The following is a 22,479-nucleotide window of genomic DNA, read 5'->3' as shown; positions in this document are numbered from 1 at the left end:
CTCGAGCTGAACAAACCGCATGGTAGAGCTGCTCCTGCGAAACTTCGGCAGGCCATGCATCCGTGGAAGGTGTGAACACAGAACATAGGAAGGCTCGCTTGCTGCTGCTTGCGTGGCCGTCTCGAATTCCGATAATGTCAGGGCTGCGGTTGTCTCTGCAGGCATCGCGACCGTTGTGCTTGTGGAGTCGCCATGCCTGCGAGAGGGAAGTTTGCGCCTCGTGCCGGTGGGACAGACTCTGAATCGGTGATGAGTGAGGCGCCCCCGAACAGAAAGTGGACATCTTCCGGGAACGTCCAAGGAAAGAGAGCGGCAGGCTGTAGAATAGCCGAAAACGCTCGCCTATGGTCCAGTGAATACCTTGAAAAGAGGTGTCACGCAGTCGCCTTTGAGATGAGGAGGAGGCTTCCTTACAGAGTTGAGGTTTGATGCTGGGGTTGGCGCATGCTGATGATCGGCACGGGTGGACGCAGGCGATGTAGGATGACAAGACGTAGTATGATGCGACGGCTCAAATAGCGAGAGCTGTTGTGGTGGAGCCTGCAAGTCCTCGTAGAACTCGGGGCCGGGGGTGGCAACCGGCGCCTGGAACGCAGCCGGAGCCTGCAACACCGCCGGTGCTTGGAGCCTTCTTGAGAAGGAAGTGGCTATCCAGCTGGATGAACCAGATGTCCGGCATGATGATTTAGAATTTCCGGACACCCTAAAACGCGGGACCTCTGCCGGTCCACGTGAGGCCACGTCACTCACGCCTTTGCGGAGTCGGTGCGCTCGGCATGGCTATGCTCGGTCGTCCGGGTCATCAATTTGTGGGAGGCGGCGCGAAGAGGTAGGCGCCGCAGCCATGCTTTCTTTATGCCAGCCAGCCATGGCGCAGCGGGATCTCGGCAGCGCCAGACACCGCGGCCGCTCAGGTCGGGAATGCTTATGTGTTCTATTGTGGCGATGCCTGCACGTGAGCCCTCTTCTTCGCTGGCTTTGCAGGCGATAGTTACGCAGCTAGAATGTGATAGGAAGCCTAAAAACAATGACACCAAGGAGTGCATAGTAGAAAATATCCTTAGTTCTCAACTGAATTAGATATATGACAAAGAAATGGTAATGAAAATTGATGAAACGAGAAATGGCCGCAGGTGGGATAGAAACCCACGTCGTCACGTATGCATGCCATACTCTTACCAAATCAGATGGTGCGGCGCCATTTCCCCACCCACTTTCGGGGGTATTTATGTTTATCTACTAGAGCTAACCTATGGAGTGGCGACGCTGACTAACACTCGTGTGCGTCGACTACCATAACCATTACTGCAAGATGGCTGCCTGACCATCCGCCACTATGTATGTATGAAATTGGAGCTTACGTGAAATGGTTGCAATCTTTGAAGATGTTTCGCAAAAGTCCTGCTCATAAACTGCTGGTACGTTGCGAAGCACAGTACATCATATCAATATTTCTCGGTAAACGCGTATTATTAGATGCACTATAAAGAATTGCGATGTTTTTAATTTCTGAGTTTCAGAGTTGGAAACTTAATACTTAAGTTTTATTACCTTTCCAATTATGAAGAATTTTATAGAAAATATTATAACTTAAAGAATTGGATTTCTGCCGTCCATAGAGTTTACTTTTTCTTTTAACTGCAACAAACCTAGTCGAAATTGGTGTATTGGTTCCTGATAAGAAATATTTTTCCATTCCCATTTATTTCGATACGACCAACGGAGCTAAAGCTCCTCCTAAAGGTGTATTGTTTTCATTCAAGCTTAAATGTTCAAAATAAAAAAATAAAAGCGATGCCGGAAAGGCCCGTCTGCATCTCTAAAAGCAATAGAATGTGAACTACAATATGGAGAGGAACCATACTTATTGGCATCGGAGGCCTGCCTAGAGTGAAGGTCTAAAACAATATTTTTAGCCGGATGAGAATGCGCTTGAGCAGGGTGAGAGTAATTGGAGATCTCTGAAGTTGAAACTTGTCTTCGAAGAGGAATGAAGCGGTGAAGGCAGTAGCATTTGGAATTATTTGTACAAGCCAAAATATGTGGCATGTTTATCCGAAGCCAATAAACATGCCACGTTAATCACTCTCGAGAAGCATTTTCACAACCTTCTTTCGCTGATCAGACCTATTAGGCAAATATTGTTGAATGTTGCCGAATTAGTGTGTATTCTTCAGCATTATCCGTTTATTTATTTAGTTTGGTACTCTAGAAGACCCTGGAGGACATTACATAGGAAGAGAAGGAGCAATAAAAATAACTGTCTTCATATGAACTAAGGCATATTGTTGGGCTAGTCGGTTCATAGATTCAGCAAAATTTTAAACTGGGCGAAGAAGACGGGACATGAATCGAAACATAGATGCACACTGTGCTTTGTGTCCGCGTCTGTGTTTCTATTCATATCCCGTCATTTTCGCGCAGTTTAAAATCTTTCTGAATTCACACGAACACCTGAACAAAAGGAAATATTGACAAAAAAACAAATTTGGAATGCGTAAAAGGTATATATAATAGTATGAAGGAAGCATAACGACACCTTTCAAGTGTTCTTCACAATTCAAGCAGGACCAGCAAGAGTGAATCTTATACAATTCTAAAGGCGCATAATTACCAACAACAGAAAGGGAATAAAAGCGCGTGCATGAATCCTGGAAATGGTAAATACAGTAATGGCAGGTCTAACGACGCCTTCAACTGCTCCCGTATAGAACAGCAGCAACGACAATCAAGATTCTACAATCCTAACGAATGCATAACAACAGTGAAAATGGAGCTGGTAATTACGGCAACTATGTTTGAGAAGTTCCCTTCGAAAAATAACCGCTTCAGTGTGAGCGGCAATATTTGCTGGCGACGCGTTCCGCTCATCTATGGGTTTCACTAAGGGTAAGCATAGGTTTTTAATGTTCGAGCATATATAGGCAGCAGTTTATGTTCCTCCTTGCGACTGCACAAATGCCATGCACAGGCTGCATGTATTTGGGGCAAATATTGTCTCGGTGTAGTAAAAAAAAGAACGAAGAATGTCGAACAAGAATATTTCGAGAGCGGGGTGGGAGCGTCGAGAGCTAATTTGGAAATACTTATGGTGCGTTTTAACAATGATGCCCTCTGATATAGGGCTAATATGGATAAAGTATGAGCCTTAGTGCATTATTCTCTACTGATTCAATGCGGCTCCTTAAAGCAACAGCATTTCGCTGCCACATTATCGATGAGTTTTCTAAAAGAACGTGATGAGAAATGTGTAAGCGTGAAGCTTCGTTTCAAGCGGCGATTGATTGGTCCTAATTTCCTAAATGCCTCATATGTTCTGTATTCTATCTGTGTAGGTCACATTAGAATAGCGAATTATTAGTCAGCGTAGAAACTGTCATGGGCTTTGCTTTTCATACGTTAATCTCCATCTACCAGACCTTACACTACTCATTGCGTTGTACTTAGTCAGGTTGTAAGCCAGTTACGTCCTCGGTAGTAAATATCTACCTGTGAAATATTGACGCTGTTATCGGAAAAACGTGTCCTTTTATAGCTTATCTTACTTGTTATAACAATAATGTAAATGAGAAAAGGCAATGGTCCTAGAATAAACTCCAGTGGTACCCCTGAGAGGCAATGCATGCTTCCACATGTACGTTCCTTTATGACAATCTTCAGATGTTGGATAGTTAAGAATTCGGGTTTCTAATGAGTTGTGCTAGAATGTAATTCCAGGTTATAGACTTACTTAACTAGTCAGTTATGTGCAACATGATCAAAAGCTTCTCTAAAATCAGTTAATATTGCTTGCGTGTATTTTCACTCCTGTATGTAGTCATGGAGATCAGTAACTGGTTCATGCAATTGTGTTCGACAGTACTTTTGCGCCTGAAGCAATGCTGGCTGTTTAAATGTATCTTATTTGTATTTAAATAAGTCCTAATCCGCAAGAAGAAATCTCTTCCACCAGTTTCGTCAGGGATATCGGTCGGTAATAGAGCTTCTGCTATGGCCGGAATTGAATATTTATTTATTTATGCGAGTGACATGCGCCATTTGCCATCATCGGGAAGGCACCCGGTGCCTAAGCATTGCTGAACGATGAGCGATGACCAAAAGGGTGAAAAACGCACTGCAAATTTCAGAAGTTTAGTGTTGGTGCCATCAGTACCAGAGATTGAATTAAGCGGCAGCCACTCAACAGCGTGGGCTACGCTTGGTGTACGCCTATGGTTGTCAGTCCACATTGGCAACGCAGAGCTGAATGATTGCACTCAGAAATAGTCTGGAGAGGTGAATCACTAGTGAAATTTTCTGAAAAACATTTATTATTGACAGTAGCAGTAGATTCCACGGGGACTACATTGCCGTTTTCGTCGTTTATAACATGAAATGTAGAGACATCTTTAGGATAATTCACGCACCAAAATATTGTATGGTTTCTTTTTAACAAATTAGCAATGTATAATTAAAGAAGTTGTCTACCTCAGCAGTATCGTGGACCTCTTTGTATTCTTGCCAATTAGTATTAGCTTTTCTTTTGTGCGTTCTCTGTTATGCTCTCTTTTTCCTAAGAATACATTTTGAACATCCTTTGCGAACTACAGTGAATCTATTCCGAAATTCCAATAACTGGAGACTGCCCCGTTCTTAAATGAATAGATAATGGCTGCCCGCTGTTCGCTGTGGCACTGGCTGATCGGAGATGCCAGGTACCATGGATTTATTTGTCGACAACAAAAATGTTTGCGTGGCACGTAACATTGCCGAGCCTGTTTGGCACGTACACGACATCCCTATGTCAACTTTTCTTCGCTGAGGATCTGTTTTAGCGGCATTTATTTACTGTTCCGTTGCACGCCGCCGCAATTTTCTACGAGACACCGAAGGCTAAGCAAGGGGCGGCGCTGCCCTCTTCACCCGGCTATATACTTTGACTGCGTTAGGTCGACTCCACCGGAAGCTTATCCACATCTGCATGCTACTCACCTCTATTCAGCCAGTTCGACAAAAAAAAGCAACTCAATTTAGGCAATGCTATTCGCCTTAAAGCAAAAAAAATGCCCTCCTGTAGACGAGGATTGCGTTTGAGTGAACTGTTGAAACAACGCTGCGAGTCCCCGCCCGGTGCTTGCGTCGGCAGTTACGTAAACTTGACGTCAGGAGATTGCAATAGTTTTACGTTATAAGGCCCATAGTACACCATTGGGAACAACAGCGCTAAGCCGTGTTTAGTGCGGAAAATATCCGCAGTAAATGTGCGAACCATACTTTTCACTGCGTGAAGTTTATGAAGAACTATGAGGAAATTGGTGAGCGGCAAATGTAGGGCTGATTTGTGTGTCAATGTGACTAGCACTGTAGCCCTCGTCGTTTAGGAAGGCGCATCACCTGTACAGCTGTCTCGATAACCCTACCTTAGACGGCGACGTGCTTTAATGCCTTACCATGCACCTCAAGTTTGTTAAACCTGATTTTTCATTCTTCCTTGCATTGCATTTTAGCGAAATCACTCGACTGTTTTTCGAACTAACTGTTCTTTCAGCGAGAAGTCGTCTTCGAGCCAGCCATGCCTTGCGCATTACATTCTTTAGTTCCCAGGCATTGAGCAATACTTCTTCCTTCAGCTTGAAGGTTAAGAATTTACGATAATGGGATAATTGTGTGGACTCCTTCAATATTGTTTTCCTGTAAGTGCAAAGTTTAGATTATTAGAACTTGAATAATATACATTTGTGCTGAGGCGGCAGACAAGAAGGTTGAAATGAAAGGTCAGATTTTACTTTCAGTCGTTGCAAAGCACATTTTTCGGTCTCTGAGCATGTCTTTACGAACCAGTTGTTACGTGTCGATCTGGTATTAAGCTCATCTACCATGTCGTCGAGCTCGTCGTTTGCTTTTGACATGGACTGCCTTACGCCACTCATTGTGCCATAAACAGAGCAGACATCATCCCTAATTTCGCGGATTCCGCTACTATTTTGTTCAAAACTGCTGAGTTGTACTCGTAGTCTGTAACACATTTTTATTATTTCCATTAGGCTAGCCAGGGCATTCTTGAATGCCGTCTAATTATTGGCCTTGGACTCTCCGAGTAATAGAAAAGCGTCCTGAGCCGTAGGCCCAAGGTTGGCCTCGACATCAACAGCACAGTATGCCATAAAGTCAGCTGGCGCTTGCGAATTCGAAATAACGATAGCGATACTCAGTACGTGTGAGCAAGCAGCATCTTTGAAAATAGAAGCAAACAGAGCGCTTGCAAAACCTCACAGACAGACAGACACAGACAGACAGACACAGACAGACAGACACAGACAGACATACAGAAACAGACAGACAGACACACAGACAGACACACAGACAGACACAGACAGACAGTGTCATTAAAGAACATGGCGAATTCCTAAATACCCAAGCAACCTCCGGCGACCGACGTCGCTAAGCTGTCTAAGAAGACGCACTACCCAGTTGCCGCATGCTCGACGTACGGGATTTGGATTCTGGCTGTCACAGGAGACGTGTCACATTACTCCTAAGCAGGGAGTGGCTTCTCCTTGGCCGGCCGATGTGTGTTGTCGCGCGCTTTCTGGAGCCTGAAAATTTTGTTGCGCGATGTCACCCAGCAAATACCACGCTTATGTACAGATCGTAATAAAAAGATGTCTTGTTGCGAAGATGTGTTGAAAGAACAAGAAAATATGTATTTGTTGCGATTCTGAAATTTCGCTATTCCAAAAAGACGGAAAAATGCCACTCACGGGAACTATCATGGTTCCAACTGCGCAAAATATTCTCATCATAGCAACGCGCTATTTTTCGCAGACGTGTTCTACGTATGTTTGCTCTTGGGGTCAATCACGTGTCAGAGCACCAGCTGGTGGGACACAAATAAAACTCGAAGGGTACTAGGGTGCACTACGGAAGCCGACCAAAAAACAAAATTTTGAATAGAGATAAACGTAGACAAAACAATAACATCTAAAATTACAAGACACAGAGAGAGAAACAACTTCATTTAGTCGCCTGCAGAACCACACCATGAATAAATGGCGCCGTGGCGCGGGCCCTGACGTCTTCTCAGCGGGTGGTCTCTACTCAACTCCAGCGCGTGTTACTCCCGCTGTCCGTCGCCCTGAGAGACAACGTTCCTTCGCTTTCGCTCGGCCTTTGTCTTTCAAGAGCCGCTGATGCCTGCCCGACGGCCCAGGTTTGGCTTTTGTGGTCGTAGCATTCCGACGCAGCCGCGAGTCTCGGCGGAATCGTTGTACTTGTCGAAGCTTCGTCGGGGAACTTGGTGCACTCCCATAGGATGTGCGTTACTGGCCCTCTCCCGCTGGCACACGCGGCACACATCACTCACATAATTTCGGGTACAGATGATTCGTTAACACTGGGGAGGGTAAGGAACCAGTTTGCAATTGTCGGAACAGCACCGCCTCCGCTTCGCTCAGCCCCGGGTGCGGGGGCGGCAAGTCCTTCGAGCCAGGGGGTGGAACTGTGTAAGTTCATTAAGCGTCGTGCGGTCCTTGGCCCTACACCACGTTGGACGGTCGGTTCCAGCGGCGCGGTGGGTTATCGCTCGTGCCACTGCGCGTGCCGTCTCGTTGTGGTTATCGTGCTTCGACGCATCGTTGCCCGCGGGCGCCGGGAACCACCTGATTCTAACATACCTATTCTCTCGTCGCAGGTCAGCCGAGCATAGAACGCGCACAGCCTCACCACACAGTTTGCGCTTGACATAATTCCGCACTACACTTCGCGAATCACACAACACCGTCTGGCACCTGCGGTCGGCAATGGCCAGGACAATGGCCACTTCCTCCACCTGATAAGCCTCGCGGACCCGGAAGCTGGCCTGCCACCTACAAATGAGTACGTGCTCCAACACCTTGCCCACGCAGGCCATGAGCTAGATGAGCCGGAGTTTGTCCGTGTACGGCGGCTTGCCTGACTTGGGGATGAGGATGGTCTTGGCAGTCTTCCACTGCTGGGGCAGTGACCCAGCCCTCCAGCACTTCTGATAACCGCTGAGGTTTTCGATGGCCACGTCGCTGAGATTCTTCAGTGCTCTGTTCGAGATGTGAACCTGGCCGGCCGCCTGTCATTAGCTTTTGAACCTGTCATAAACCTGTCATTAGCTTTTGAAATGAAACCATACAGTGCGCAAGAGTAGCAGCGTCTCATAAACTGAACCAAGGTAAACGCATGAAAGTTCCTCGGTTCACAGGAACTACAGCGCAGGTCGCGCCTAAGACAAAAAGGCATAATCTGAAAAACATCATGACCTTGCACTGGCACACGTGCTTATACGATGTAATACTGTTACGGAATGATGAAAGAAGAGAGAGCGGAAGAAGATCGCGAGGCGCAGGCTGCTGCGCGTTGTTCCTAGTCAGCAATTTTAACCCCATTGGCTCCTATTGTATATACATTGTATATATAATCTTGTAACCCTAACATCCCCATGAAGAAGCTGCTCTAAAGTTGATGCTATCATCAAAGAGTGCCAACAATTCGAGCAGGCCAAAAGCCGACGCCTCCTGCACCCATTCACCAGACTTCCCAATACTGACGCAACGTCGACGTGTAAAAATCAGCCCGCGCAGCAGCATGCGTCACCATCAGAGGACGTGGTGCGAATCCTTCGACGTGAACTGGACGCGATGGCACCCGCAGCTTTCAGTTCGCGTAGCCCTGACGCTACCCCTTTTTCAGTTCCCCTCGTGCAAGCCATCGTTCGACAGGAACTTGAAAACTTTGGCCTACATTCTCGCTCTGCTGTCACCAACCCTAGAGCCAACGAACGCCCTTCTACTATTTTCGCTCCACTCCGACGCTTTTCTCCGCGTTATCGCAGCCCGAGGGAGTGGAGCACCACGGACCACCAGCCGTTATGTTTCATCTGTCGCTGCAGTGGTCATGTCGCCAGATACTGTCGCAACTCGTGGCTCTCAAACCCTCGCACGCCGACCAACCTGAGTGGTTTAATGGAAATGCCCGCAATATTTCGCCCGCCGACGGGTCTAACAGCACCGACAACTCTGCTAGGACCACATGGTACAGTCGCTCACCATTGCCGTGCGGACGCCAGTCTCAATCACCGAAAACACATCGCCCATCTTCCCGTTCGCCGCAGCTACATCGCCTTTCGTCCCCTCTGGCTTTTGGCCATGCACTTTCGGAAAGCTAAGCAATGCAGCGCTCGGAGGTGGTGCTGCTTTTCCCACTACTGCAGCAAATCCTCTGTCTGTGCACAGGAAAAGAGGTGTAATTGACGTTCAAATAGACGGCTTACATGTCCAAGCACTCGTCGACACTGGAGCCCACGTATCTGTTATGAGTGCTGGCCTACGTAGACGTTTAAAGAAGGTCCTAACCCCAGCAGCTGTCCGAGTGCTTCGTGTGGCCAACAGCGGCGTGCTGGTTCTACTTGGAATGTGTACTGTGCGCATTAGTATAGCCGGCGGCCCTACTTATGTTCTCTTTGCTGTGATCGACAACTGCCCTCACGACATTATCCTTGAATTGGACTTCATATCCCGTCATTTCGCTGTCATCGACTGCGCAACGGGCGTTCTTCAGTTGGAACTGCCTCAAGTTGCCGAAGCTCCAAGCCCCACTCCACCATTTTTGTGTTCGCTTCAAGATGTGCGTCTGTCATCTGAGGCAGTCACTTACGTCGCTGTGACCGCACAGCCGCTGATTCCCGACGGCGAATATGTCCTTCGCCCCATCATCGACGTGCTTTTGAACCGGAACGTTGCTCTTCCGCATGCGCTGGTGACGATTACTCATAACAAAGTCGTTCTTCCGCTTCTGAATTTCAGCCTGTGCCCTCAAATGCTTCCAGCCGGCATGTTCTTCGCCAGCGTTTCAAATACGTCTAAATGTGACATTGCAAATCTGAATGCCGAGAGCGGTTTCTTAGCACCAGTTGCCGCTCACAGCTCTGGTTCCCTAACGGATGACTTGGCGAAGATGATTGCACCTGACCCCACCTCTGCACAGGCCACGGACATATGTCTCCACCTCGAATCGTACCTTGACACCTTTGATTTCGGCGACAAGCCTTTAGCACAAACATCTGTTGCTCAAGATCGTATCAACAATTGAGACACGAATCCTATTTGTCGGCGTCCCTATCATGTATCGCATGCTGAACGCCGAGTCATCCAATCAGAAGTGGACAAATTGCTCCGAAAAGGGGTCATTGAGCTATCAGCCAGCCCTTGGGCTTCGCCTGTCGTCCTTGTGAAAAAGAAAGATGGTACACGGAGTTTGCGCATCGATTATCGCTACCTAAACAAGATCACACGACAAGACGTCTGCCCACTACCACGCATCGATGACACCTTGGAATGCTTGCACAGAGCTACGCACTTGTCGTCCATCGATCTTCGATACGGCTACTGGCAGATTTCGGTTGAAATGGACCCGGAGAAGATGGTCTTCGTCACGCCGGATGGCTTATATCAGTTCAAAGTCATGCCCTTTGGCCGAGGCAATGCTCCTGCAATATTTGAACGTATGATGTTCTCTCTTCAGCGAGGCTGCAAATGAACCACCTGTCTTTGATACCTTAACGACGTTATTGCTTTTTCTCCCTCGTTCAGCAGCCACCTTACGCGACTCGCTGCCATTCTTGCGGTCTTCCGAAAAGCCGGCCTCCAACTGAACTCCACGAAGTATCAATTAGGGCGCCGGCAGATTACCGTGTTGGGCACCGCGTTGACACATCCGGTGCCCAACCAGATGCCGAAAAGGTTCGCGCCGTACGCAGTTTCCCTGTGCCATGTTCTGCTTCTGATGTGCGCTGCTTTGTCGGCCTGTGTTTTTACCATCGCCATTTCGTCAAAAACTTCGCCGTCGTTTCTGGGCCATTGACAGATCTGCTAAAGAAGAACATGCCGTTCTCATGGGGTCCTGAGCAAGCTCACGTGTTCGCCGCTCTCATCGGGTTTCCGACCACCCCTCCCATACTTGCCCATTTTGATCCATCTGCACCGACCGAAGTCCACACTGACACAAGCGGCCACGGCATCGGCACTGTTCTTGCCCAACAGGAGAATGGTACCGAGTGCGTGATAGCTTACGCCAGCCGCCTGCTGTTACCTGCTGAGAGAAATTACTCCCTCACCGAGCGGGAGTGCTTGGCTTTAGTTTGGGCTGTCGCCACGTTCCCGCCATGTTTGTACGGCCGCACGTCTTCGGTCGTTACAGCCCACAACGCCCTCTGCTCGCTGTCTTCCCTGCGAGACCCCACAGGACGGCTTGGTCGCTGCGCTTTGCGGCTACAGGAATCTTTATTTGTAGTCAACTATAAGTCTGGACGTCTGCACAAGGACGCTGACTGCTTCTCGCGTAACCCAGTGGATCCTTCCGATCCTGTTGGGCACGATCCGGTGAGCTGCGTGATAGCTATGACTGACATGACCGACATGCACGCTGAATAACAACGCGACGCATCCTTAATGTCCATCATCGCCGGAGTGCAATCTGGCAGCACCGATGACACGTGCCGCATGTTCGTGCGGCATGATGGCATTTTATACCACAGCAATATCAACCCTGATGCCCCTGAGTTGCTCCTTGTCCTTCCTCGTCATCTGCGATCCATCGTGCTCAAACTTCCCGATGCACTGATGGTGGAACACCTAGGAGTTTTGCGTACATACGACCGCCTACGACGCCGGTTCTTCTGACCGGGTCTCTAGCGCTCTGTGAGTCGTTCTGTCGTCACTTGCGATTTGTGTCAGCGCCGGAAGGAACCTCCCCTGCCCCCTGCCAGCCGACTTCATCCAATTGAAGTTCCCTCTGAACCATTCTTTCGCGTAGGCCTTGACCTGCTTGGCCCTTTTCCGACGATGATTAGAGGTAATAAGTGAATCGCTGTCGCTACTGATTACGCGACAAGCTACGTGATAACAAAGACTTTGCCGACCGGTTGCGCAATCGACGTCACCGATTTTCTGCTTCACGAAGTCATTCTCCAGCAGGGTGCACCTCGACAGCTACTTACAGTCAGCGGCCGCTCGTTCTTGTCTCGAGTTGTGGACGTCCTCCTCCGCTCTTGTGCCACTGAGCACAAGCTGTCCACCGCCTACTGCCCACAAACGAAAGGACTTACGGTGCGTCTCAACCTAACACTCACGGAGATGCTATCGATGTACGTTTCCAATGATCATCGCGACTGGGACCCCACACTGGCCTACGTGACATTCGCGTATAACTCGTCGCGACATGACACCACAGGATATTCACCCTCTTATCTTTTGTATGGTCAATTTGCCCTTTGGCACCATCCTATGTTCTGTGCCCCGGGTCGCGACTGAGTACAGTCGTGAAGTCATCGATCGCCCTCACATGGCGCGTTAAGTCGCCCGATCTCGCATATTAGCCTCGCAGCATCTGCAAAAAGAGCGCTACGACCGATGCGATTGCGGTATTAAGTTCACCCAAGGTGCTTGCTTGTTGCTTTGTTCATCATGTCTACTTGTCGGCCTTTACCAGAAGCTTCTCGCTCTCTCTACACAGGGCCATATGAAGTCTTACGTCAAGTTAGCGACGTCAATTACGAAATAGCGCCACTACAGTTTCATTTATCTTCAGGTCCGCCACCTGTTGACGTCGTGCACGTTTAGCGGCTGAAACCATACTTCGCTCGCAGTTCTTCGACTGCCACGTGCCTACACGGCGCTTCACCACCCGGGGGTGCTGTTACGGGAGGATGAACGAAGAGAGAGAGGAAGACCACGAGAAGCTGGCGGCTGCGTGTTGTTCCTAGTCAGTCATTTTAACTCCAATGGCTCTTCTTTTATATACATTCTAAATATGGCCTTGTACGCCCAACTTCCCCGTAACAATATACTTAAGAATATGACTCCTCAAATAATTTGCTGCTGCTAACTGCTATATCTCGCCCATTATCAGCAAGTAATCTGCGCTTCTTCAGTGGCGAAGCACGTTGCCTGTGAATTTACCGGCCGTAAATTCATAGCCCGGCTAAACTATCGTCGTCAGCGTCTTCTACGTGAGGTAAAGCGGTCACACCGCTCCGAGCACAGCGGCGCACAGGTTTGTTTTCGACCTCAAGGATCGCATTGAGAACGCGTTTGATTTATAAGCACGTGCTGGCTGCGATGGTTACATACAGTCGCCCAATATGGGGAGAATTAGATATATGGTTGAATTAGAGGAGCAATTAAGGCTAATCACCAATTTCTAAATCTGGTACACCACAACGTAGAAAACAAGAAAGAAGCCGAGCTGGCCAAGAGAAAGAACAGAGGGCTGACTCCCAACTCGTTTATGGCTACGTTGCCCGAAATATACAGCTACAAGAAAGCATCAAGCAATGTCATGAGGACGCTTCACAAAACGTCGCACCGAGCGAAGACTACACCATCATGAGTCACAGAATGCGCAATTTTTCATGGACGATTACACTGATCAAGAAATCTTCCTGTGAACATAGACACAAAGATGGCGCGCTAACACAGATGCTACCAGCCCTTGCGATGAGATCAGCTGCAATAATCTCCCAAGTAAGTTTTGGACAGTGCTGTTCTAAGATTTCACACCGATAAAAATTCGGCTTACATCCACACTGAAGTGACTAGCGCAAGAATGGACACGAGACACTAAAAAGGCGACAAAGACAAGCTAGTTGGCATGGAATACCAACTAGTCCGGTCTCACACCCTGCTTCAGTTACACCCACAGTCGCCACAGTGGAGTGCTTTAGGTTAGGGGACGCAAGCGGCTTGCGTGCGCAAGAACTAGGGGTGATGGTACTGCGCATACGCACACCCAGACGTAGGGCTCTGCGCATGTGCAGTGCCGTGGTCCCTTGTTCTTGCGTACGCAATCCACTTGCGTCCCCCAATCGAGAGCTTTCTAGTGAATTCCTTATTGCCCCTGTATAGTTAGGTGCACAATGCAATCATGTAGCGACCAGTTTGGCCTATACATCTCTTCCCGCGTGACAGTGAAATTGAATAAACAGCCCCAACAACGCAAGGCCCAAAACGCTTCTTGTGCATGGTCGAACAGACGGAGGCACACTTATGTTGTGGAGTTACCGCCGTACCGATCCTGCGTAGGTTGTCCAGCGCGGAAAACACTACTTCCACGCTACCCATGGGGTCAGCTATTTTTAGGCTGTGAGAGACGTTATGCAAAGGTGGTATCACTACCGGCCTTTTTCATTAATTATGTATTTATTGTGCTTCTGCGTCACGGTACGTCATTATCTGCCTTAATACCTTTTCAGCTATAGCTGACAGTAGTGTAGCCGTGTGTCAGGCCAACAAAAGTCGATCAACTTGACCTGCGAGACAGTGCTACATGGCAAGATGACAGGATTAGCTGAGGGCACTAATAATACAAACATTACTGAAGACTCGCCTAACCAACGTAGAATGGGCTGAGTCAAATGATAAACAACATCCACAGAAGCTGGCACACAACACATTCTGGCCAGTTGTCAATGCTTTTCAGAGTAAACAAAAGGGAAAACTTATTCTTAGTTGACAAAGCTAATATTCAGGTGTGAGAACATGGGGGTAGTGTAACTGCTGTTTTCTATTTGGGTCTCGTGTTTCCAAAACTGCAGCTTGTGAAAATTGTAGTTATGCGCTACAACAAGTGTGAAGAGCAAGAAGGCCAACCTGCTTTGACCGTAATTTTGGCCCTGCCTTTCATATAGCCACGCGATGTACACAGTCTCCAGCGCAGAACTCCATCTCTCCCACATTGAGTACTGCAGTAGTGTTAAATTTACCTGTTGAGGCACAGACCGTGAAAAATTCTGCAACCTGCACTACTCTACGCGTAGGTGCTTCACTGGCGAGGAAGTGAAGCTGCCTGGTGAACGGCGTGGCATGAACACCGGCTCTCTATCGGGCTCTGGCAGGCGCGCTCTCTCTTCTGGAGAGCAGCCGATCAGCTCTGGCAGCCAGATCACTAAGACTGAGTCCTCTAGCGCGGTCAAGGTGGCATCCAACAGGTACGTCACACCTGGGGTTTCAACCTTGTCGTGCAAAACTAGAACTGTATACTCTCGATCGGTAATTTTCTGGGACGCTTGAAGTTATACCCTCGATCGGTAATTTTCTGGGACGCTTGAAGTTCTGCTTGACGCGGTGTGTGACGTGACGCATTCATGGAACAGCGGATATTCTACCCGGCTGCTTAGCCAAGTAACACACACTGAAAATCATATACACAAAAGTACTAGATTACAGAATACGCTCGATATACTCCATGCCCTTGCATAACCAAAAACTCGTGAACGGTTCAGAAATGCTCCGTTGGAGAGAAGCATCTTGCGCGTAAAGCTCCTCGTTAAGATCTAGTTTGCATGCATGTTTCCGCAGTCAAAGTATTCAGTGAAGTTACTGCAATAGTAATTGTACGGATGCTACAAGCCCATACACACCATCGACGCCGCCGTTGTCGTGTTGTCCTGCTGACGGCCCATGCACGGTTCGCGGGCGTTTGGTCAGAGGCTCTTGAGTATTGATGAAGCAAAAAGTTAGGAGGGAGCATCACACAACGCGATTGAAGCGAAGCCTCTCGGGCCAACACGTGATCGCCCGTCAAAGTGCGCGGTTGGCTTTAGTGTGCCCGCTCTGCAGGCAGCGCCATGGCCGGGCAGCCAAACGGGCGCGCACCCAATAAAAACTACTTACATAGCTACTTGGAACCGAACGTCTCAGCAAACTCAATTTTTGCTCCGTGAACTCGACGCAAAAGGTAACGTGTTGGGCCGCCACCGAGAAAAAGAACTGGCTTCACGGAGCGTTCGCGTGCCATCGCTGGCTGCGTGACGTAATGCTCTCTTCTAACTTTTTCCTGCCTTCGTGCTTTTGTGGCGCCCGTGGGGCACTTGGCAGCAAAAAACGACGAAGTGGAAGCACCGTCAAAGCTACGCTCACTCGCCTCGGTGACAGAGCAAGCGATGCGTTCTGTCTGCTGCTTGCACTGCTGTGGGAACAGTGAACATGAACTATAAGGTTATTTGACGTTGCTGACTGGGCGCTGACTAACGTTCACCGTCGGTCTCATCTCGTGCACCGTCGACGCTTGCACTGACGGCGCTTTTCAGCAACCCCAGCTTCGTGACACGCCTAGTCAAGCCGCTGTTCCTTCTTTACTAAGCAAGGCAACATCATCAGCGAATCGCAGGTTACTAATATATTCTGCATGAACTCTTATCTTCTCAATCAATTCTTCTCAATCCAGCTCTCTGAATACCTACTGTAAACACGCTGTAAATAGCATTGGAGAGATCGCATTTCCCTGCCTCACGCCTTTCTTTATTGGGATTTTGTTGCTTTCTTTATGGAGGACTATGGTGGCTGTGCAGCCGCTATAGATATATCGGCTATATATATATATATAAATATATATATATTCACCTTCCTGCATCGTGGACACAAGTATCATCTACCGTCCCGCCGCTTTTGCTGTGACACCTGTTTCAGAAGCGTCTGCTTATGCAGAAGAATGTCGCCAACTCGCTCGCTCGTTCTCCAGCCAACATCAGTGGCGTCACACATCTCACAGTCACTTATTCGCTTCGAGTGCCCGCTGTTCACCCCGCATGCTTGTTTCCAGAATGGTATTCCCCAGGAACAACTTGACTGCGTTGAGCTGGCGCAAGTGCGTCATCGACGGTATGCAAGAAAACATCTGGGGAACCTGAGGCTGGTGCCGCAGCAGAAGTGAGGTCACTCATAGGCAGTAGTACCTCATCGGAAAGTAGGTCAAATGGCAGAATGGATTGTGGCCAAATGTGCCGAGCGCCGCCTGCCGGGATCCATTAGCTCAACAGGTACTTGTAGGTTCAGTTCACTTACAAAAAGAAGAATGCTTTATTTGCTACATTTCGACTGGGGTCCGGCTTTCGTAAGGGCTAAAAGAAACGGTGAGTTGTGCTTAAATGCGTACATGGCATAGGGGTCACCTCTATGCGCTTATCTGCTGCCAGGACACATTGTTGCTGTGAGGCACTTGCACTCGTGACGAATCAACAGTGCATGTCAAAAGAATTAGCGACCGGTTGGTTGTAATAGATTCGCAGAGCAACACTATATACAGCAAAAGCGGTTTTCTGCTGATGCGAAAGTTCGTGAGCAGTGGCGTTGGCTAACATTTCCAAGGTTAGCTCTAGTAGTAGAGCATTCCAAGAAATTTGATGGGAAAAGGGCGCCGCGGTAGCTCAATTGCTAACATCATTGCACGCGTAATGCGAAGACGTGGGATCATTCCCCACCTCTGGCTAATTGTTTCTTTAACGACTTTCATTTCCCTTTATTTATCACTTCTTTAATTCAAATAGTAAGCACAATCAATTTCTCCTATGTTGCCCGACGTGACTTTCTTTGTCGGCTTCTTTTGATGTAATTACTAAATATCGGGCTACTCGGTTAACCCCTTATCTATATTGATATATAAGACTGTAAGGCACGCCGTCGTCGGTTGCGGCTGATTAAAATAATTTATCCAAACCCATCCCCTGATTAAATGCAACAAGCTAACTCGTGTTTCAAATATCATTAGGTGGCTCTCCCCCCACCTCCCCACGCACACAAACAACGGTGCATGATGCTAGAAGTGCAACGTGAAGTTTGTTACTGCCGGTATTGCCCTGTGCCAGCCTTCTCCCCAATGTCAGCTTGTATGCGCAAGCCATACGCGCTGCCCCATTCGTCGTATGCTACAGCTGTTCGTGGTGAGGCACGAAAGACAATCCTCGCTGCCAATTCAGGGGATACGTAATAGAGAAAAACGTTACGTAAGTGGCTGATGCTTTCAGAAACAAAATTTTGCCTGAGCTGTGATTTTGCTAGATTTTACAGCGCGCCACCGAAAGCGCCTGGTTTCAGAACAGGGAGGGGGGGGGGGGTCACAAATAGCATAATTTGCCCCCTTCCACTTTTTGCAATGCAAGGGCAAGTGCCCCCAACCCCCTAACACTCCCGCCCACCGTAAAAGCGCCTATGCCTAAATATTTGGCTCTTGAGTTGATGTGCAGTCGACGCTAATAGATTGAAGTCGGATGATGTGACTTGTTCTCTATATTAAACGCTAGATATACAATGACCAATGGTAATGTATATTAACTCTCTCGTAACGGACTGGACATTAAATACATCATGGTAATACCTCCTAAAACTTCCGGAATAATAACTTGTATACACCGGACTCGGGGCGTCCACTGCCAGCGCCAAAAAATGGCTTGCGTGTCGCCGATGCAGCGTTCGGGGAGTTCTGTGGTGGAGAGAGAGTAGGCGGTTATTCAGCGGAGGATGTGTTGCTGGGCCAACATTGAGGTAAGTATGCTGGCGCAGGTGTATGCAATCTCGCACATCGAGAACGCCATTGATGCTGACGCCGACAGACAGCCCAAGGCAAATGCAAAAGTTACTCCTTGCATAGCGTAGTTATGTATTCACAAAATGTATCCATTGCATTCGTCTTTTTCTCTTGCTAACGACGAGCCGTCTGCAAAAGCAGCAACGCACTGCAGGGTGCGTTGACGCAAATTTTCCTTCTTGCACAGGCCTCGTCGTGCCAGTTCTTCCTCGGCCAAGAATGTGGCAAAGCCCAAGGGCTCGGCGCCTTCGCGAAAAAGCAGCAAGGGAAGCAAAGGGGGAAGAAGCAACGAGAGCAGCCGCGCAAGCCGCAAGAAAGGCCGGAAGCACAAGCGGTCTCCGCCCTCGGAGGAATCTACGTCATCATCGGAGGCGAACCGGAAAAGAAAGCGGCGCGGCAAGAAATCGCAACCTACGCCAGATTCGTCCTCTTCGTCTACGGACGAGGAAAGTGGTTCGTGAAATGCGACCGCCGGTTGCGCTTCCTCGGGGCTTCCAGGTCTTGCACCGTATTGTCCATGGAGAATCTTGGCGAAGAAACGAAGGGGAACAAATTGAGGGTGGGAGCAGAAGGTGGGGAAAAAAATGGGGGGGGGGAAGAAAAAAGCCTCGCCTGACTCAATCGAGGGCTCCAGCTATTGCCGTCACTGCAGCGATGTACGTGATCCTGTACAAAGACCGTGCGCGCCACTTATTCCTTGTCGCCTACTACCCCTGTCGCTATTTGTAAACGCTCGTGGCACTCTTTTCGCTCCACTCTCACCTTGCGCTATTTCGGACTCGCAACAATTGGAAGCCCTAGGACGCGGCCGTGGTGTCGCATAGTATTTAGTGCACCCTGTGAAATAATACTAGTATTTACCTAATTTCTTCTGTCCGTTACCATGCTTTCGAATCCATATGTGCTGTTGAATTCTCGCACCAGAATACGATGCTGTAGCACGTACAGCAAAATTTAAGGGAACTTCCTAACAAAGCCAACGTGCTGCTCGAAACATATAGGAATAACAGAATGATTCATTTGCCGGATTTGAAGGATTTATCTCAAGTAATTATTGCAGTACAATATACATGATCTTAAGTTTTACAGAACAACGTCCTCAGGAAAAAAAAAAACATCATGGGGCCTTACATTAAAAGATGCTCAAATACAATGCATAATTAGCGAACAAGAGGAAATATATAATTAACACATACAATAGTGAGAAAGAAACATTAAAACTGCGATAGTGTACCTGAAGGGTATAACTGAAGAAAGAATGAATAGAAGACCTGGAAAAGCAGGAACAAAAAATAATGATCTGGATAATTACTCAACTGCGATTAAATTATTTTATATATCAGTAGTAGAAGTGAAAATCATTAGCGTAGCGACAATCATCAAAAAATTCTTTACATTATTACGAAAAGAAACAAGTACATGGGGTGATTCTAAAGTAAACGAGTAATGAGCTCCAAAGAGATACACCTGAGAAAAAACTGTTTGCTTTCCATAACTGCAGAAAGCTCTTTGTACTATTAGGTTATTTATTTATTTATTTATTTATTTATTTATTTATTTATTTATTTATTTATTTATTTATTTATTTATTTCAGATACTGTCAATCCCAGTGGGATTTTTACAGGTTGGGCATATATTATACACTCACAAATAGCGATAAAAACAAGTTTACTTGATTTCAACAATATTTGAAATCGACACGAAGCAGATATACACATATGGTAGGAAATAAAACAAGGGTACATTTCATTTGGCAAAAGGGGGTGACATTACATAGGCAAATACAATGCTCATACAGATTTCATCTTATACAATGACTTGAGTTGTGTTATTTCCAGCTAACATAATCTAATTATTGCACAACAGCTCTTCTACAAGGGTTATAAATTTCGGCAACGATGTGTTAGTCGTTATGAAGGGGTCCAGGCTATTCCATTCTCTTATTGCAAGAGGAGAGAACGAATATCTAAAACAGTCAGTGCGAAATGCATATTCTTTAAGTGTTAATGAATACTTATGGTGGGAAGGTCTGGTGTCAGCTAGGGATATATACAACGAACTATTTCTTCGTAATGCATTGTATATCAATTAGAACAATAATTTTAGTCTTGCTAGCTTAGCGCGGTTTCGCAGAGTAGGAATACCGGCTTGTTTTAGCAGTTGAGTAGGTGAGTCGCTATTCTTGTATTTGTTAAAGATGAATCTAATTGCCTTTCGCTGCACTCCTTCTAGTTTGTTAATAAGCTGTTGTGTATAAGGAAACCAAATTGTGTTACCATATTCGAGAACTGGGCGAATAAATGCGTTGTATGATAGCAGTTTAATTTCCGGCGGCGCAGCTAGAAGTCTTCTTCTGAGGAAGAATAGCCGTTTTAAAGCAGATGGTATGATACTGTTAATATGAGCTTCCCATCTTAGGTCATGTGAAATGATCAAGCCAAGATATTTAAGCTCATAAACTCGGGTGAGTGGTATATTATTGATAGTGTATTCGAAGTCCAACCTATGTTTTTTGCGGGTTATAGATAAAAAGGCAGTTTTTTTAATGTTCAGCTCCATCTGCCAATTTTTACACCACTTCACTACATCGTGAAGGGCGCTGTTTAAATCAACATGGTCATTCATAGAGTTAATTTCATTATAAAGAATGCAGTAGTCGGCAAAAAGCTTCATTTTAACATATACAAATCATATACAGTCATATACAAATCCTATTTTGCTAGAATTAGGTTTCGCTGCAGTACGGAGTTGGTGGTAGTATCACTACTGCGTACTCCAAAAATAGCTCCTCATGAAAACGGGTTAGCTGAGTAACGGGAAGTTTATGAAGACTGCGGTAAACGGTAAACTCATATTGATACTTTTTGTGCGCAAACAAACAGGGACGAAGAATAGGGGCAACACAAGGACGAGCACAAGCGCTCGTCCTTGTGTTGCCCCTATTCTTCGTCCCTGTTTGTTTGCGCACAAAAAGTATCAATATGAATATGTTCCAACTAGGCCGACTCGCAGTTAAACGGTAAACATGCGCGATATGAATCCCACAGTGACTAAATAAAATGAGGCACGATGTTTCGCCTGCCCCTTAACCAATTCTAGTAAAATGAGTATTATATATATTACTAAAGCATAATGCACAGTAGTTCAGATGATTGCGAAACTAAGAATACTACCGAATGTAGAATATGCGAAGGAAAATGGTTGCAAACTTTGTTAACCTCGGATTCTGAAAGCAGGCTTGTGTGTAAGCAACGTAATGCGCAAATAGGAAAACCTGAAATGGTAATAATTCAAACAAATTAGGACGGGGTCGTAGGAGATCCATTCGCATAAAGTATGAGAAGGCTGACGAAAGCTTCCAAAGAAAATAAACGAAACACAACATATTCTGACATGTACCAATGCTGCAATCACCGCGACACAATCAACAACACAGAAGAAATGAACAAAAATATTATGCTGATCCAACCAACACTTTACAATATATGTGAAGCGGAACTTTCTTGAAGCGGGTAATAAACTGCTCTAAATTCGCCCTTTTCGTTCAAGCGCCTTCAGCGTAAAGGAGAAAGGTGCGTGCGCATGCGCTCTTGAGCACCCTTCCTACGCGATGTGGTGCACATGATGTTAAATTGTTTGATTGATTGATTCCTTATTGGTTTATCACATATAAATGGGATGGGAGGCGAAGGGAAAAGCCAATCAAGGGTGGCTTGAGGGAGTCCTTCGCCTCCATACTGGCAAAGACAGCAGCAGAGGCACACAAATTTTGTTCACATCGACGTACACTTTCACAAAACCATCATATTAAGCACAACAGTGTCATACACTTTTAGAATTTTTTAAAATTAAACGCATCACCATTCACTTCCCTACATAAGGCATGATGCGTTAACATACGTGACTGCACCTACATCGAACACCAGCACATTTCGTAACGTGCGCGTAATAATTGTGACATTAAAACAATATAAAATGCAAATCATATACAGCTCTAGAGGTCAATGTTAGCCTAGAAGGAATGCGTACAACTCGGAGTATCGATTTGTTATTCATTCTGTTCATTTAGTAGACGCGGAAGTCTGTTGTGAAGCATTTGCCGACCAAAGCCAGTG

At 47.0% G+C, this 22,479-nt stretch overlaps 1 protein-coding gene across 2 annotated transcripts in view; it reads left to right on the top strand.

Annotated features, from left to right (window-relative positions):
* LOC139057607 (high-affinity choline transporter 1-like) overlaps window positions 1-19,413 on the top strand; it is a 107,941-nt gene extending 88,528 nt beyond the window's left edge. Inside the window, exons 9-10 of one of the 2 annotated variants that reach the window (XM_070536131.1) lie at window positions 14,819-14,989; window positions 18,551-19,413. In XM_070536131.1, coding sequence (XP_070392232.1) covers window positions 14,819-14,989; window positions 18,551-18,824 — 445 coding nt within the window. In that variant the 3' untranslated portion in view covers window positions 18,825-19,413. The remainder of the gene's footprint in view (window positions 1-14,818; window positions 14,990-18,550) is intronic. The other variant, XM_070536130.1, reaches the window with a different exon arrangement.
* The last annotated feature ends 3,066 nt before the right edge of the window (window positions 19,414-22,479 follow it).

The sequence above is a fragment of the Dermacentor albipictus genome, chromosome 3 (genome assembly GCF_038994185.2).
Source record: "Dermacentor albipictus isolate Rhodes 1998 colony chromosome 3, USDA_Dalb.pri_finalv2, whole genome shotgun sequence".
Taxonomy (NCBI): Eukaryota; Metazoa; Arthropoda; class Arachnida; order Ixodida; family Ixodidae; genus Dermacentor; species Dermacentor albipictus.
This window is presented reverse-complemented; position numbering and strand designations above follow the sequence as displayed.